The 19,413-nt window shown below is 45.4% G+C and overlaps 1 protein-coding gene across 3 annotated transcripts in view; it reads right to left on the bottom strand.

Moving 5' to 3' along the window:
- Nucleotides 1-19,149, bottom strand: part of DOCK8 (dedicator of cytokinesis 8) — a 268,625-nt gene extending 249,476 nt beyond the window's left edge. For 2 of the 3 annotated variants that reach the window (XM_073572263.1, XM_073572264.1), the window contains exon 1: nt 18,733-19,141. In XM_073572263.1, the coding sequence (XP_073428364.1) occupies nt 18,733-18,785 (53 nt within the window). In that variant the 5' untranslated portion in view covers nt 18,786-19,141. Of the gene's footprint in view, nt 1-18,732 lie in introns of all 3 variants that reach the window. The other variant, XR_012231574.1, reaches the window with a different exon arrangement.
- Between the last annotated feature and the right edge of the window lie 264 nt (nt 19,150-19,413).

Raw genomic sequence — 19,413 nt, 5'->3', positions numbered from 1 at the left:
TAAAAACTGATGTCTGAATAAGCCCTAACAGTTTTGGAGGACATATTATGTCTGAGGCCAAACAGAATTGTACTTGGCACTTTTGCAATACCGCATGCCAACATGGGCCATGCACACAGTGAACAAGTCTTTAAGACAGTGTCCACACCACCAAGAGACTGAAACACAGAAAAACACAATAAAACGTGTAAAAATACTCTGTTCTAAAAAAGTAACAATAAACGGCAAAAATCGCATTGCACTCGTCCTATGGTGTAGCTCCCATCATCCGATTTTTTTGTTTTTTTTGTTTTTTGACGGCACGTTTCCTCAGTCCGAGAAAATCGCAGCATGCTGTGATTGTCACCGGTTATCTGATCGGACTCGCCAATGCAAGTCTGTGGGTGCGATAAAAAAAAAAAAAAAATCGGATTACAAACGGACCACAAGTGTGACTTGCGAGAAATACGCACCGGAGTCCTGGAACAAAAGCTGGCAATTCATTTTGCCATACAGTAAAATCACACTGACATGTTTAATACAGAAACAAAAGAATAGATATATACACATAGAATATATATATATACATGTCATTGAGACACACACACACACACACACATAGATATGTATATATTACACACATACATACATTTCATAGAGTTCTAAATAGCAGAATAGCCGCAAAATCAATTGCCGGCTTCTGTAAAATCAACACAAAACCCGACATGAAATGACACATGGTTTACTTACAGTTAACCATTTCATTTTTTTTTATATGTCCTTGTCTAATAATTAAATGAGGGTATGTGTGCAAAATTTGGGACATCTAGGTGTTAAATTAAGGGGTTAATTTGTTGAAAAAAATTGCGTGGGCTCCAGCGGCAATTTCTTGCCAAGAGAGGTAAAGCCAGTGAGCGAGGGCATATTTTAATAGTCTTGAGAGGGACCATTGTTTTTGCCCCCCACCCCTCCCTGGCTACAAAAATCTGCCCCCAGACACCCCAGAAAAGGCGCATCTATAAGATGCGCCTTTTCTGGCACTTATCCTCTCTCATCCCACTCCCGTGTAGCGGTGGAATATGGGGTAATATTAATGGGTTAATGTCACCTTGCTATTGGAAGGTGACATTAAGCTGAATTAATAATGGAGAGGTGTAAATAAGACACCGATCCATTATTAACCCTAGACTATGAAAGGGTTAAAAAAAACACACAGACATTAATTAAAAATTCTTTTAATGAAATAAAGACACCACGTTTTTGACAAGATTTATTCCTCTGCTAATCCATATATAAACCATCGACCTGTAACAAAACTAAAACAAAAAAGCAAAAATATCCTTACCTCTCTGCTGCTCAGTCAGGTCCCCCGCTGCAATCCATCAGAAGGGGTGAAGTGGTTTAGAACGAAACCGGTGCTAATGCGACCAGCCCACTAAACCACTGCCAGAATGAATTAGTTTATCTCTGCGCAGCCTCCCTGGCTGGACGGAGATGAACTAATGAGCGTGGGAAAGTTTCTGCATTTTTTCCCACATTCATCAGTTCACCTCAGGTCAGCCAGGGACGTCATCAAGCAAAAGATCTATGAGGGTGGGAGGCAGTTCACATCAAAACAGCAGCTCGGGGAGGGTATTCTGACTTCATGCAAAGAAATACAAGCCGAAACTCTCCAAAAACTCACAAGTTCAATGGATGCAAGAATTATGAAGGTGATATCAAAGAAGGGTTCCTATGATAACACGTAAGGCCTGTTTCACACATCAGTTTTTTTGAGAGAGAGAGAGAATTTTTACTGTCCGCCAGAAATGATTTCAGGGTTAAATTTCCGGCTGACTTCATTCCTCCGGGCATGCGCACTATAAAAATGCGGATCCTGCAGCACAAAAAACGTTGCATGGTCCGTCCAGGCATCTCGGCGGACGCAAAAAAATCGACGGATCCGCAAAGAAACGGATCCAACGGATGGCCATCCGTCAAGATCCGCCGGTAATGCAAATCAATGGGGGAAAAAACGGATCCGCCAAAAAAAATGGCGGATCTGTTTTTTTTGCAAAACCGGCGGATTTTGACTGAAGGTCAAAAACGTAAGTGTGAAACAGGCCTAACTTGGCCTGTTAGGTTGTTTTGGAGTTAAATAGCTTTTTTGTTTGGTGAATGTGACCTCCTAATGCTGCAAATTCCACAAATGAGCATTTTCAGTTCTTTAAAACATATCAAATGTTTAGAAATTCTACTGTGCCTAATAATTTGGAACAGTGCATTTTTGAGTTTGTATTCATTTTGGAGATTATACTGTTCTCATTGGGAGGTTTCTTCAATAAAATGAGAGTATGCATCAAACGGGTGATGACTTATTAGACTGACTGTCATTTGCACCGACAATTCAGGAAAATCAGAGAAAAATATCATTTGCATAATAATTTGGAACATGGTGTATATGTATTCTATCAGTATAATGGCGCCAACCTGACACTGTCTGTAGGTTACTTACCACAATCCTGCTGACAGGTTCCCTTTAAGTAAGCTATTTGTTATGGGAACACTCTAAATGGTTGACTGGAAACTGTAAAAATGTCTAAAATGGATAGGCTTTGCGATGGCTCCTCTCGCTATCCGGTCCGGATAAAGCCCTGGCCTTCACCACTTAACTCTTGTACGAGCACCTCAACTTATTACAGGGGCACTGGGGTTGTGTCCTCGGAGCAGTCGCTGGCCGGTGTTGCAAGCTTTCAGAAAGATTGGGGTCCCGTAGTCGGATTAGAACCAGGAGGTACATGTAGGGACAAAATCGTAAGGCTGGAGAATAGCCAGTATATGAACTGAGGTTAAAATAAAATCAGAAAAAAAATCAACCGTGAAGACAGGAGCAAGTTACACAGGAGTTCATTAAAGCTTGTCAATTTAGAACTGGCAGTAGACACCAAGATTTCAGGAGCTTAAAGGGGTTGTCCGGTCCAAATCAATAAGTCTCCAGTCACTCTGTATGACTGCAGACTTATGAATCCCCCCCAGCAAATTCACTGTGCACTGCAGGGATTCGACGATTTCTGACCCGGGACCAGAGGGAATGTATGACTTATTCAGAGCCATGGCCAATAGACGCAGCCTCATTCCATACATTTGCATGGAGCTGAGGCTGAGCCCCGTCTAGTGACGCGGCCGGCCAGTGGATGTGGCCGATTAGAGGGTGCGGCCTCACACACACTACAAGGGCAGAGACACACTGGCGAATTTTTCATCCGAGATTCGGATCGCAAAACTTGCACTGGCTGTCTGCTCTCCTGACCTGAGCTTGACAGCTGCATAGTAATCCATCACACTGTCATGCTCGGGTCAGGAGAGGTGCCAGCCAGTCCGTGCTATGCGATGCGATTATCGCATGAGAAATTCGGCAGTGGGACTCCAGCCTTATTCATACATACCCTTCATTCCTTCATCAGAAACCAGCGAATCCTCACAGCAGACAGTGCGTGCACTGGGTGGATTCACAAGTCTGCAGTCACACAGAGTGACTGCAGACTTACTGATTTGGAGCGGACAACCCCTTTAAGTAGCATGCAGATCGTCAAGGCTACTCTGCAGAGAGGAAATACTGATAAAAGTTATTTTTTTATTGCAACTGGGTGTGGTGGTAGTGCCAGCATTTTTTCCTTTGGTCCTCTTACAGAAGTTAACTCCTGAGCTTCCAGCCAGGACGGAACTACAAATCCCAGAGGACATTGAACTAGAGTTGTCACCCTAAGGCCTGTTTCACACATCAGTTTTTTCCAATCAGTCAACATCCGCCAATTTTTGTAAAAAACGGATCCGCCAGAAAAGGGGCGGATCCGTTTTTTACACCCATAGGCTTACATTATTGGCGGATCCTGACTGACGGTCGTCCGTCACACCCGTTATTGTACGGATCCGCCAAGATTTTAGCGGCTCCTGGGCGGATGAGACGGACCCTGCAACGTTTTTTTGCAGTGACGGTCCGCTATTTTCACTCCGGGAGGCAATTTAACCCTTGACTACCATCCCGGGAGCCGCTAAAATCTCTCTATCTCTCATCGCACGCCGATCTCTTCTCGCGGCCATCTCTGCAATCGAGAGCGGGTTCCTTTAAATTCTAACCTTCCCCGGATCCGTCCATCCGCCACTCCGGTGACACCCGTTGCTGTCAGTCCGCCTGCGGATCAGTTTTCTGCTATTTTGGCGGATTTCGACTGACCTTAAAAACTGATGCGTGAAACAGGCCTTACGCGCCATGCAACAGAAGTAGAGACAGGAAGGGCAGACACCGATAGAGGCGTCACACTGTCCCTGAACTGTGACATTACTGCTGCATGCTGACATCACTGGGCACATTAACCCTGTGTTATTACCTTACCATGCACATTCCCCTACTATAGTGATATCAGGTTGTTCCTTCTCCTCCTGGAGTGACACCACTGTGCATTACTCCAGTTCACCTGGGAGATCAAGTGGTGCCATATTCCTAGATTTGATATGGGGCTCTACAGTTTCTTGTTCAACCCTTGCATGAATAATTAATTTGGATTATATCTGGAAAATATTATTTTAAAAGTAACAACATAAAAATTTGCACTGACTAGTCCCATATATGATAAACGCGCTCTATGAAATGTAGAAAGCAAGTAACAGTGATTTTTTTTTTTTTAATTCGTTTATTGAACTTCAGGACATAAAAAATGTACAACATACAATTGGCCCATGTTAATAAACATTTTCCACAGAGCATACATGTTTCCATCCATTATTAAAATATAAAGCCAAGAAATTACACACTATTTTTTTAAAAGAACATGGCAGCATTGTACATAATCTTCCCAGTATGCACAAAGGACAGTTGGCTATATATCATAAAACATGTATATAGAACAAATCACATAAGCCTTTTAACATATTATTCGGATAAGGAAATCTAATCAGATTCCTAAACTAAACTATGACTACCACTAAATCAACCTATATCTACTATTTCGCAGCCTAGTATCTTACAGCTTACTATCTCGTATGTGATGTCTCAACCTTGCAGGGTAAGATGAGAGGAATTCCACCGCCCCCAAATCTTTTCAAATTTACCCGGGCATTCCCTATTTTGGTATAACGTGCACTCGTATGGAACAAACGAATTCACCAAGTCAATCCAAATTCTAAGAGAGGGGGACAAAGTTCCCATCCACCGTAATGCCAGTACCTTCCGTGTCATAAATAATGTCTCACGCGGGAAGACCCCATTATATTGATCCCAGATCTCCTCATCCCATACCCCAAACAAGCAGACCAGTGGCTCCAGAAGGACCGGGGCTTGTACTAGGGATGACAGTAATTATGTCACCTCTGTCCAGTACTGTAGGACAGTGGGACATTGCCATACCATATGAATAAAATCTGCGTCTGGAAAGCGGCACCGTAAACATTCTGATGATTGGAACCGACCCATCCTAAGTCATGTCGGAGTCAAGTACGACTGATTAATTATATATAATTGTATCATTCTGTTGTTAATAGATGGTGATACTCCAATCGGAGATTCCAGAATCCCCTCCCACTCTTCATCCCGCGAATTAGAGATGAGTCGTTCCCACTTTCTCTTGATAGAACTCACGGCAGATTCTGCTCCCGCTGACAGCATGTATGTGTATAAAGAGGAGATGAGACCCTGAGGGCCCTGCAATTTAAGGATTCCTATCAGAAGTAGAGATGAAATAGTACGGCCTACACCCTTATATCTCACATGCGATTGAAGAGCTGATCTCAGTTGTAAATAGTGGAAAAACTGGGATCTTGGGATATCATGCGTGACCTGTAATTGCTCAAAAGACTTCAAGGTCCCCTGATCATACAACTCTCCCATCGAAGAGACGTCATGCTGAATCCAAAATTCAGTGGACGGGTGGTTTAGCAATTCTGGAAAATAATCATTATTCCACAGGGGCATTTCGGCTATAAAATCTTTGAACTCAGACACTTTCTTGATTTGCCTCCATGTTAATCGTGCCAATCGGAGCAAGGGCAGCAGACAAGGGGCATTAGTTCTTTCTACCTCAAGGAAACCCAGTGGGCAATCAGTCTGTGCAGCATGGAGCAGGCGACTTTCAGAATTGGGAATGTAGCTACCCGGCATCCAATTGCTTAAAGCTTTAGCTTGCCCCGCCTAATAATACAGGAAAAAATTTTGTAACGCCGCTCCACCTCCCTTTTTAGGTCTTTGTAAGGTGGCCAATTTAAGTTTGGGCCTAGTTTTCCCCCATATAAAAGACGTGATCTGGGAGTTGAGATTCACAAAGAAAGATCTGGGCACCATCACAGCAATGTGTTGAAGGGAGTAGTTAAGCTTGGGAAGTAGATCATTTTAATCAAGTTAATGCGTCCGGCTACAGCCAGCGGGAGTTTGCTCCAGGATGTAAATTTAACTTTAACTAGTTCCAGCAGTGGGCGGATATTAAGTTGTGAATCAAACGCACTATCACGGGATATATAGACACCCAGATATTGAAAATTAGATACAATAGACAGTGAGGACAGAGCCTCTAGCTGCGGCATCGGGGCATGAAAAAGGGGTAACAGAGCCGACTTCTCCCAATTTATATATAAGACTGAATATTTGCTGAATCTGTCTATTAGGGCTATCACTTGCGGCAAAGTTTCTTCCGCTTCATCCATGGATACCACCTTATCATCAGCATATAGACCTATTGTGTCCACCCGACCCGCTACATCAATTCCCTTAATGCCAGGGGAAGACCTTATACGTATTGCCAATGCCTCAATTGCAAGAGCGAAGAGGGCAGGGGAGAGGGGGCAGCCCTGACGAGTCCCCCTATGTAGTGGAAAAGACTCAGATATAGAGTTATTTACTATGATACGGGCCTTGGGTTTCATATATAGTATTTTGACCCATTTTATAAATTTATCACCAAAGCCATATCTTTGCAAGCACGCGGAGAGAAACAGACACTCAAGAGAGTCAAAAGCCTTAGCGGCATCTAACGGCGCCAGTGCCCATCTGTTTTCGGGTATTAGGGAGCTATATTGGACTATTGACTGGACCCGTCTGATATTAATGGAAATGCTCTTACCAGGCATGAAACCCGTTTGATCAGGATGTACAAGGTTCAATATAATTGAGTTCAGCCTGGGAGCTAGGATCTTAGTAAAAATTTCATAGTCCACATTCACTAATGAAATAGGACGGTAAGATCCACATTCCAGGGGGTCCTTTCCTTCCTTCCTAAGCATTATGATATTAGCCTCATAAAAAGAATCAGGCATAGACTTCCCTTTCCAAATTCCCCGAAATACCTTCACCAGAAGTGGCACCAGTATATCCCGGTATTTCCTATACAATTCAATGGGGAACCCGTCTGGTCCAGGGGCCTTTCCAGAAGCCATGTCCGTTATAGCATTTTCTATCTCTTCCACGGTGAATGCAGCGTCCATAAGGGCTCGCTGTTCAGGATCTAATGTAGGGAATGTCACATCTGATAAATAGTCCAGGCATCCCAAATTATCAAAGTCACTTTTAGATTCATATAATGACCTGTAATAGTCGTAAAAACAACCAAGTATCTCCTCGGTCGAAGACACCAGTAAACCATCCGCCCTATGAATCTGCAGTATTGTATTGGAGGTATTGTGTTGGCGCATCAAATAGGCGAAAAACTTACTTTCCTGGTTTCCCAGTTCAAAATAAGATTGACAGGTGAAGAATAGTTTACGTTTAGATTTAGTGTCTATGTGCTGGGCGTACAGCCTCTGGGCAGCCAACCACTCAATCCTATTGCCACTAGTTTGGTTAGATATATATGTAGCCTCTGAGTCTTTCAATCGTCGCTCCATTTCCTCATCCTCCCTTGAGGTTACCCGCTTAATATAAGAAATCGTGGAGGGCAGGCATCCCCTCAAGTATGCCTTAAGGGTATCCCAAAATAAATTAATATCTTGAGGATCTGGATGAGACGCGATGAAACAATGCAATTGACTGATCGTTCTATCGGGGGACACTAATAAGTTCAACCAGAAAGGATTCAACTTCCAAACTATCCCTTCGTTTAATTGTCCATATTTAAGCGTAAGGATAACCGGGCTATGATCTGAGATCCCCCTAGTGCCATGCTCTGTTATCCACCCACATCGCCAGACCGCTGGAACCAAATATGTAATCTATGTGCGACAGAGAGCGTTAGTGGACGAGTGACAGGTATATTCTCTTAACTCAGGGTGACGCATCCTCCACAGATCCAGCCACCCGCCCTCCCCCATAAACAGTGACGGCGAAGTTGTAGTCAGCGAAGAGGCCCCCCTAGTCATTCCATCATCCACTCTCAATTTATCAAGGCAGTTGTGCATAACCATATTGAAATCCCCCATACAGATAACATCCGCATCTGGATAATCCAGGGCAAAACTCATTGCCCTCTGAAGAAGAGACATACTAGCCGGAGGAGGGTTATAGACACATAAGATTACATATTCCCTGGCATTTATCAGTGCATGCACAAAAACAAAGCGACCCTCCGGATCTCTTTGAGTCTCCCTGGCCTCCCATCTGACGTCTCTGTGTACCAACAATGAAACCCCTCTCGAGTACCTGGTATGGAATGCGTGAACAGACCATTGTACCCAAGGCTTCTGCACACACCGAACTGTATCCCTGGTCTGGTGCGTCTCCACCAAGGCCACAATGTGAGGGTGGTAATGTCTGACCTGCGAGAAAACCTTAATCATTTTCCGAGGAGTTTTTATACCCCTCACATTCCATGTCATACAGATCAACTCAGACCCCATGTTTTACTCCACTGAATATGTGGCAATTCATTACCCAGGTAAAATTTGGAGACATCTCCTAAAAATTAAGGGTGTGTGCACACGCTGCGGATTGGGGTGCGGTTCATCCGCGCGGATTTTGTAAAATCCGCAGGTGAAACCGCAGGTCAAAAGACCTGCGGTTTAACTGCGGATTGCTCTGCGGTTTTGCTCTGCGGTTTTTCATCTCCTCGATGGAGGAGATGGCAAACCGCAACAGAATCCGCAGAAAGAATTGACATGTCAATTCTTTCTGCGGATTGAAAACCGCAGATAATCCGCGCGGAAAATTCCGCACCGTGGTTTTTGATTCCCATAGGGAATCATGGTACTGTACACCGCAGCGGCCAAATCCGCTGCGGAACCGCACCAAAATCCGCAGTGTGTGCACACACCCTAAAAGTGTCGTTGGCTGCGAATCTTACCTAAAAAACATATAAAACCACAACAAAGAAAAAACAAAGTAAATAAACAGCAAACAGTATGGGAGCAGAGTCCTGCACTCCCGTCATAAAGCAAACAAGGGGATACCATCACTGAGCACAGTGTCCGGTATGGTTGGTAATTGGACGCATGAGGATAGAGCTCCAATCGGACCATTGATGCAAAGGTATTGACTAGCAATATATGCACTAGGATTCCTCTGCAGCAGACCCCCTGTGGGACCGCAGCCACCCAGCTGCCTCCACCGGATCCGTGAAAAACTGAGTGGAACCCTCAAACCACTCGAAGTCGGGCTGGATAAATCATTGAGTACATAATATTCCTCGCCCGGAGGCTCTTTTTGACCTCCATGAACTGTGCCCGTTGTTTCTGAAGTTCCATGGAGAAGTCTGGGAAAATCGAGATCGTGGCATTGTTGAACTTAATGGGGCTTCCCTGCCATGCCAAACGCAGAGCCACATCCCTGTCCCTGCAGTTAAGGAGACATGCAAGAAAAGGTCTAGGTGGGGCTCCAGGAGGAAGAGGCCTAGTTGGGACTCTGTGGGCCCGCTCCACCGCAAATGTTGGGAGAGAATTCGTTTCCCAAAGTAGTTTTGAGCCAATCTTCCAGAAATTGCTCCGGGTGTTGACCCTCCGAACGCTCCGGGAGCCCAATAATTCGGATATTATTCTGACGCATTCTGTTCTCCAGGTCGTCCGCTTTTTGCCTCCATGCATTCATAGAGCCTGCCACCTTCGTTAACTTGGCCTCCATGGGTATGATGGTGTTTTCTACCTGGGATACCCGTGTCTCCACCTCCGTAATGCGGCCCCTCATGGCTTGCTTATCTTGTCGGAGGCGTCCCACCTCAGTGTGCACGTCCTCAATCTTCCCAGTTAGAGATGTCCTGGTTAAGGAGATGGCCTGCATCAGTTGCCAGACGCCTGTTTAAGGGTTAACTCCTCTTGCTCACTCTCCTCCTCGCCTCCAGAAGGGCGGCTTTTACGCTGAGTCTGTGAGGGGTTGTTTTTAAGGGGTCTTGAGACGTCAGAATGATCTATTCTAGCATATTCTTTCAGTCTTTCAGCTGCTCCTGTCCCCTTACAGCGGCTCATTTTAACAGCAATATTGCACAGCTGGTTATTAAAAACAGTACACTGGAGACCTCTATTATAGGCACAGCAGGGCTCTCGTACAGTGGCAGCAAAGCCCCAAAGGTGACACAGATCTATAAGGCCACGCAGGGAAACAACGTCCAGCTCCAAGCAGCAAACGAGGGCCCCTATAATCCGGGGGGGGAGAGACCACTGCACCCCACAAGACAGTAGCCAGGAAGGAACCCAGGCCCTTAAAGTAATAGCACCAGCAGGCTAAGTGACATAGCAAAAAGGAGGAACGCGGGGCCCAATCTTTCAGGGCACTCACTGCTTGTCCTCCACAGTCCTTGAAGGATATGTGCTCACCCGCCCGTCAGCGCTGCAGCTATGGGGACCAGCACCACGTCTCACAGGCAGCATGTGTGCTTCAAGATGGCTGCCGTCTCTGCCTCCAGCCGCCGTCAGCACACGGGAGTCCAGCGGCGCTCCCCCACGGGGGGCCCGAGAGTGCCCGGCACAGATGCACAGATACCGGGGGGGGGGCCGCTAACAGTGAGGGAGTGCGGGGCTCACACTCCAAAGCTCTCACCAGCGGCTCCACGGGGCCAGGAACTGCAGATCTGTGCCTCCCTCCTGTCGGAGCGCACAGCTAAGATGGCCGCCGTCCCCTCCAGGTCCCGCGCCCCCGCCGGTTTTTCCAGAGGTCGGCTCACCCAGGCTGCAGACCACGTCTCCCCGAGCACCAGACGACTCCCAGGGTCCAGGAGAACAAGCCGCCTGTAAGTAAGTGCCAGCAGGATTGCTGAATTAACAAGATAAATGGCAGGATGCGAGGAGCTCCGTCTCAGCGCGTCCTCCTGGCTCACTACATCGCCACGCCCCCCCTAAGTAACAACGATTTTGTTTTAGCAAACCAGTATATCAAATAATTAGGATAATAATGTTTACAGCTAAAATAAAACAATGATAGCACGCTCTGTTATAGGGGTTTTCCGGGAATATCTGTCTTATTCCTATCAGTATATGCTGAGTGAAAAGTAATAACGCAGCTGTTACTTAACCTCCCCTGATCTAGCAATGCAGCTATGCTGTTGTTATGGTTTTTGTAGACAGGCTGCAGCGGTGATGTCACAACTACAGCACACATGACTGCTGCAGCCATTCACTGAGCGCAACTGTGGTGCCGATGTTATTACCCTTTAGGCCGGGATCACACATGCGAGAAACACGGCAGACTCTTGCATGTTAATACCCGGCACTGCCGCCGGCACCCAGGAGCGGAGTGTGCGGCTGCATGTATTTCTATGCAGCTGAATGCTCAGATACGAGTGCCGGCGGCAGTGCCGGGTATTAACATGGAGACTCGGCTGAGTTTCTCACATGTGTGACCCCGGCCTTACTATAATAACGCAGAAATAGTTGGGATGCTGAGTTTAAATAAAACAAATGGAAATAAACTAGGGCTCTGTTCACATCTATGCAGCATCCCTCATCAGACAGATATTGGACAAAATAGTGCTGAATGCTGCGTTATTTTGTCCCATGAAATGCCAGAGACCGTGATCTGTCCCTATGATGGAGTAAAACAACAGAACTAAATGACAGTGATGTGAACGGATCCTTAGATAATGCCATTAGTCATGAGCAACCGCGCTTGCATAAGGTGTTACTCGAGTGTCTTCGGTGTGCTCTAATACTGTGTTCGAGTCCCTGCAGCTGCATGTTTCGTGGCTGTTAGACAGCCGCCACACATGAAGGGATTTCCTGTTTGTTCCCTGCATGTGTTGCAGCTGTCTAACAGCCACGAGAAATGCACCCGCAGGGACTCGAACACAGTATTAGAGCACACCGAAGCCACTCTATTAGCACTCGAGCGTGCTCAGATAACACCTAATCCAAGCACACTCGCTCATCACTAAATGCCTTCACAGTCAAGAACTCATCCAAAGAAATACTGTATGGAAGAACTGCGTGTAACTATTACAACATACTAGAACTTTCATATTATCTCCATTGGTTTCATTGTGTACCACAATTCATAACCTCGGAAGGAAATTGAGAAATGTCCAAAAACAGTACAAACTTTTTCTTTGTTGCTAATTGTAATTGAGCTCAGTACAATTTGCACAAAGTGTAATCCTAAACTTGTCATAAGTGTCATGCTGTACACAGAAATATAGCTAAACAATACAAATATATCATCGTTCTTTCATTCAATGACATTTGTTAGTGGTCTGACAGAGGTTCCCAACTTATCTAGGTCTCTCACATGGTGACAGACGCTGGATGACAAACCACTCATGACAACCATTACACTGCATATTAGACAAAAAGAAACTTTGTATGAAGATTGTCACCCAGCCAAAGCCTGAATGGTTCCCACCATCGCATTGTTACATAGGTGAATGACTACAGTATTCTTCACATTTTCTTTTAGAGATTCACACACACAGCAAATTTCTTGCAGAAACGTTCGCGACTGCCCCATTAATCTAAATGGGTCGTTCAGAAGTCCATTCACTTACTGGCAGCACAGACCTATTCGCACCTATGAAACACATTTTCAGTTGTATAATTTTCTGCAACAAAGACTGGCAGATGTAAATATCCCTTGATGATCTAGATCAGGAGCGGGCAATTAATTTTCCCAAAGAGAAACCAACAACCATAAACCAACTCACACAGTATGATGTCCACACATACTGTAGCTCCCAACATAGTATGATGTCCACAGATAGCACCTTAAACAGTATAATGTCCCCATGAAGCTCCCCCACACAGTATGATGTCTCACAAAAACCCTCCCACAGTATCATGTCCCCATAAAGCCATCTATGCAGAATGAAATCCTCACAGCCCGTCACACAGTATGATGTCCCCACACAGCCCCCCAGTATAATATGCCCATAAAACCTCAAACGCACTATGATATCCTCACAAAGATGTAATAAGCCCCTTACGCAACATAATGTCCCTACACAATACCCAATACAGTGTCATGTCCTCACACAGCCCCCCAGGTACTACTATGTCCCCATGCATTACAGTATCCACATCTTGCCCCGCACAACCACCCTGATGCATTATTTTCCCCACATAGCCCTCCATGTACTATGACGTCCCAACACAGTCCCCCAAGCACTATTATGTTCATACACAGCCCTCCAAGTAGTATGATGTCACCACAAAGCCCTCGAGAGTAAGATGTTCTCATACAGCCCTCCACACAGTATGATGTCTCAACAAAGCCCCAGACAAGTTCTGACAATTAAAAAAATATATATAAACTACGGTATATTCACTTAACCCCCGGGTTCCCCCGCTGATTTGAATTGTATTAGGCTTTGACCAGCAGGCACGCTGTAGTGATGTGATTGCATCTGCTGCATTCTCAGACACTCAAGCTCAATGGTGGAAGAGGGAGCTCACATCAAGTGGATGCAGATATCAATGACATTGAGACGCTGGGTGGTGGATGGCCCTTCTGGTAAGCGAACCGGACAGAAGCACCTGTGGTGACAGGATCTGAGACAGTATGGATAATGCGATGTCCTGTCGGACTAGTCCTGGCTTATTAGCATATAATGAATAGCAACAAAGCTTGCCCCACCACTACACTATTTCTTAAGAAAAAAATGGATGTCATTATACTGGGGGGGCTATATTGAGATTTGGATGTCATTATGCTGCTATAGAGGGGGCTAGGAATATCATTATATTGGGGCTGTTATACAGAGGGCTCTATAGATGTCAGTAATATTCTGGGGGTCTATTATAATAAGGGGAATATGGGTGTCACTAGATACTGTAATCAATAATAGTGTGATAGTGTGACTACAGCCTAAGCTAAGGCAATAAACATAGAGGAAATACAAGGCGCTCCTCTATAAGGGAGTGACTGCAATCCTGGCACAAGTGTCTGTCAAGGCAACGACATTACAGTTGTCAATGTCTGCGCTGGAACTACCAAAATTACAACCTTCTTTTTTTGTTTGAAACTGTATGTGGTAAGATGCAGCATCACTAGGACCAGTACAGCTGGCGCCTGTAGAGGAGCCCAACAACCTCCATCCTATAGGTCACAGACTGCTATAGACCTACAGCGTCACTAGGACCAGTACAGCTGGAGCCTGTAGAGGAGCCCAACAACCTCCATCCTATAGGTCACAGACTGCTATAGACCTACAGCGTCACTAGGACCAGTACAGCTGGAGCCTGTAGAGGAGTCCACCATCCTCCATCCTATAGGTCACAGACTGCTATAGACCTACAGCGTCATTAGGACCAGTACAGCTGGCGTCTGTAGAGGAGCCCAACAACCTCCATCCTATAGGTCACAGACTGCTATAGACCTACAGCGTCACTAGGACCAGTACAGCTGGAGTCTGTAGAGCAGTCCACCATCCTCCATCCCATAGGTCACAGACTGCTATAGACCTACAGCGTCATTAGGACCAGTACAGCTGGCGCCTGTAAAGGAGCCCAACAACCTCCATCCTATAGGTCACAGACTGCTATAGACCTACAGCGTCACTAGGACCAGTACAGCTGGAGCCTGTAGAGGAGTCCACCATCCTCCATCCTATAGGTCACAGACTGCTATAGACCTACAGCGTCACTAGGACCAGTACAGCTGGACCCTGTAGAGGAGTCCACCATCCTCCATCTTGGAGGTTACAGGCTGCTATAGGGCCTACAGCATCTCTAGGACCAGTACAGCTGGCCCTGTGGAGGAGTCCACCATCCTCCATCCTGTAGGTCACAGACTGCTATAGACCTACAGCGTCACTAGGACCAGTACAGCTGGACCCTGTAGAGGAGTCCACCATCCTCCATCTTGGAGGTTACAGGCTGCTATAGGGCCTACAGCATCTCTAGGACCAGTACAGCTGCCCCTGTGGAGGAGCCCACCACCCTCCATCCTGTAGGTCGCAAGTTGCTATAGGTCTACAGTGTCTTTACGACCAGTACAGCTGGCGCCTGTAGAGGAAGCCCACCACCCTCCATCCTGTAGTTCGCAGTCTGCTATAGCCCTTCAGCGTCCTAACTCAGGTGGCACAATGACTTCAGTGCGTTACGCCTCCTGTGCCAGCCTGCCGTGTGAGAGTCGGCTGCTAGGATTAGGTGAATATATTTTTTACATGGAGTTGCACAAAAGTGGTATTATTACTTTTATAGAAGGGTAGGCAGGGGGTATCATTAACTTTGAAAGGAGGCACTAATGGGGCATTTAGGGTAGGAATGTGCACATGTTAAGTATTTGGTAAATTTCTGCATCTCTTGGCAGGAAAAATGCACCTTTTTGCAGTTTTTCTTTACTTGGGATTTTGATGCAGATTCTTCCCCGCTCATTAGCATGGGTGAAATCTGCAGCAAAAACTCTGAGGCTGGAAGTAGCAGCACTTTGGATGCAGTGCATGTTCGCTGCCGTCTACTGAAAGCAGGTGAATCCGCATATGATCACTGAACTGTGCGGATTCACCGCGTGCAATAACTTCTATTGGTGAAATTCCTATTGCGTAGACTAGCATCTCCACAAAAATAGACATGCTGCGGTCTGGAAAGATGCACCTCATGTCCATCTCCGCAGGTGATCTGTGGACGCATGGTGGACATGGGACTTCTAGAAGTTCCATCGACTATGCTGTAACATCTGGCTGCTGCGGGTTTGACTATGCACAAGTACCCATCGTCCAGCCTGAAGCAAGTCCGGATCGTGGCACATACCCTGAAAGAATTGACATGCTGCAGATTCTTTTCTGTCACAAATAAGCAACGTGTGCATGACACTTCAGGATTCTCATTCACTTCGCTGGCATAAGGAATCCCTTCAGGTTTTTTTGATAAATCTGCTCTGAAAGAAAAGCAGTAAAAACACTACGTGTGCACACAGCCTAAGGGTGTGTGCACACGCTGCGGATTCTGCTGCGGAATTTTCCACACGGATTTGTCTAAATCCGCAGGTAAAATCGCATGTCAAAAGACCTGCGGTTTATCTGCAGATTTTCTGCGGTTTAGCCTGCGGGTTTCCCCTGCAGTTTGACACCTATCATGAAGCAGGTGCCAAACCGCAGTGGAATCAGCACAAAGAATTGAAATGCTGCGGATTTGAAACCGCAGCAAATCCACGTGGAAAATTCTGCACCGTGCACTGCGGATTTCATTTTCCATTGATTATAATGGTACTGTACACCGCAGCAGAACTAAATCCGCTACAGAATCCGCAGCGTGTGCACACACCCTAAGAATCTCAAGGGGATGCTGATGGGGCATTGCTTTAAGGGGTCACTCAGGGGGCATTATCACCAGGTTTTTTGGTATAATACTTGCCTTGCTCCAGGTGCTCGCATCTCACCCTATGCCACAGTGATGATGGGGACAGCCTTATAATTCATATTGGATGACTTACAATAACTGTATCAAGATGAATGATGGTAGAAATAAGTAACACTCCTCGAACTTATCTACACTGACCACAGAAAACCAAAATTACATAATGTTACTGCTATATCACAAGACAGAAGCTTAATAGCTGCATACTGATGAGTGATATGGGATTAGTGATATGTGATGACTGACGTGTGATGACTGATGTGTGATATATGAAGTGATGAGTTATGTATGATGTTATTAGCAATGTATGAAATTTGATGAGTGATTGATGTGTAATATTTGATGAGGCATATGGAATGAGTGATGTAAGCTATGTAGTTGATGAGCAATATATGCTGTGTGATTTGAGAGGAGTGATGTATGTTATGTGTTTGTGATATACGCTGTGTGATATGTGATGAGCTATATGTGATATGTGATGAGCTATATGTGATATGTGATGATGAGCTATATGTGATGAGCTATATATGCTGTGTGATATGTGATGAGCTATATATGCTGTGTGATATGTGATGAGCTATATATGCTGTGTGATATGTGATGAGCTATATATGCTGTGTGATATGTGATGAGCTATATATGCTGTGTGATATGTGATGAGCTATATATGCTGTGTGATATGTGATGAGCTATATATGCTGTGTGATATGTGATGAGCTATATATGCTGTGTGATATGTGATGAACTATATATGCTGTGTGATATGATATGCTTCTCTTCTTATTGATATGACATACACCGGATAGCGCCGATTTTCATCTGATGTCTCTTCACAGCTCCACTTGCAGATCAGCTCTTTCACATTTGCTCCCTGCTACTCTGGCCCACGAGGTCTTTTGTGAGCATTGACAAGATTGTTCCCAGGTCTGAAGAAGGTCCATTTTAAGGACCGAAACGTTACAATATTTGTCTTGTGGAAAATTAAAGCTGTGAACACAATATTTGTCTTTTGGAAAATTAAAGCTGTGAATAAAACGCAAAATCTTTTCTCTGCAATTGGGAGTGCCAGACTTCATATTTTTTCATATATTGGGATTGGTACCCTTTTTCTGTGCACCCCGTCTTTATACTCGGAGTGACGTGCCTTGTAGTAAGAATGTGTTTGTGATATACGCTGTGTGATATGTGATGAGCTATATGTGATATGTGATGAGCTATATGTGATATGTGATGATGAGCTATATGTTATGAGCTATATATGCTGTGTGATATGTGATGAGCTATATATGCTGTGTGATATGTGATGAGCTATATATGCTGTGTGATATGTGATGAGCTATATATGCTGTGTGATATGTGATGAGCTATATATGCTGTGTGATATGTGATGAGCTATATATGCTGTGTGATATGTGATGAACTATATATGCTGTGTGATATGTGATGAGCTATATATGCTGTGTGATATGTGATGGGCGATATACGTGTGTGATATGTGATGGGCGATATACGTGTGTGATATGTGATGAGCTATATATGCTGTGTGATATGTGATGAGCTATATATGCTGTGTGATATGTGATGAGCTATATATGCTGTGTGATATGTGATGAGCTATATATGCTGTGTGATATGTGATGAGCTATATATGCTGTGTGATATGTGATGAGCTATATATGCTGTGTGATATGTGATGAGCTATATATGCTGTGTGATATGTGATGGGCGATATACGTGTGTGATATGTGATGGGCGATATACGTGTGTGATATGTGATGAGCTATATATGCTGTGTGATATGTGATGAGCTATATATGCTGTGTAATATGCAATAATGGATAAGTGATAACTGTGATATGTGCTGTGTGATGAGGGATATCTGATAATGGATGAGCGATAACTGATGTGTGATGGGAGATATGTGACAATGGATGAGTGATAACTGATGTGTGCTATGTCTCTGGATTCACATGGCCTGCAGATCAGTCCTGTGTGAGACACTACATGTATACACAAGCGGTGCAGCCTAAACTCCTCCAAGTTCTGCTGCCGCACACGTGGATGCCATGAAAACAATGCACTGACCTGTTCAGCTTGTTAGCGAAAGCCCTCCTCTCTGCGCTGGACAGCGACGCCATGCAAGCCTTCAGTAACTGCCGCACTCCTTCATGCCCCAGTGCCTGTCAGCGAGCTGTCACTCTGCACTTCCGGATTCTGCTCCTGCCACCCGGAGCTGGGGGATGGGAGCGGCCGCTGCAGTCACTTCATCGTGCGCCCCAAGGTTGTGGTGTGAGGGCGGGGAGCAGACACTACACGATCACACAGAGCAGGTCCACGGCCGTGTCCTGGAGAGGCTCGCTCTGTGGGTGTAGCGCTGATTCTCGGACAAGTTACTACTGGCAGTGAAGGAGTTAACCAGAGCCTGCTCTCTCACCACTTAGTCTGCAGCGACTTCTGCTTTTCATAGCTTCAGGAAGAAGACTTCTATCTCCACTTAGTTCTCTGGTTCTTCCTGGTATCTGTGCACTTCTGTCTGATAGCCTTCAGTCTGCCTCTCCAACCATTCATTTGTCCGTCCAGCCAACCAACCGTCCAACCAGGGGCTGGCTGGCAAATGTTAGCCTGGGGGGCAAGCACAATGCAGTGGCCCACTGTGACGCGGGCCGCGGCCCATCTTAAGGCTTGGGTCTCCTATACACAACAAGAAAACAGATTTGCAAAAATACTCTGCAGTAAAATATATGACAGTAATCAGCAAGTGCTGGA

The sequence above is a fragment of the Dendrobates tinctorius genome, unplaced genomic scaffold (assembly GCF_039654945.1).
Source record: "Dendrobates tinctorius isolate UK_male_01 unplaced genomic scaffold, ASM3965494v1 ptg000031l, whole genome shotgun sequence".
In the NCBI taxonomy this organism is placed as follows: domain Eukaryota; kingdom Metazoa; phylum Chordata; class Amphibia; order Anura; family Dendrobatidae; genus Dendrobates; species Dendrobates tinctorius.
This window is presented reverse-complemented; position numbering and strand designations above follow the sequence as displayed.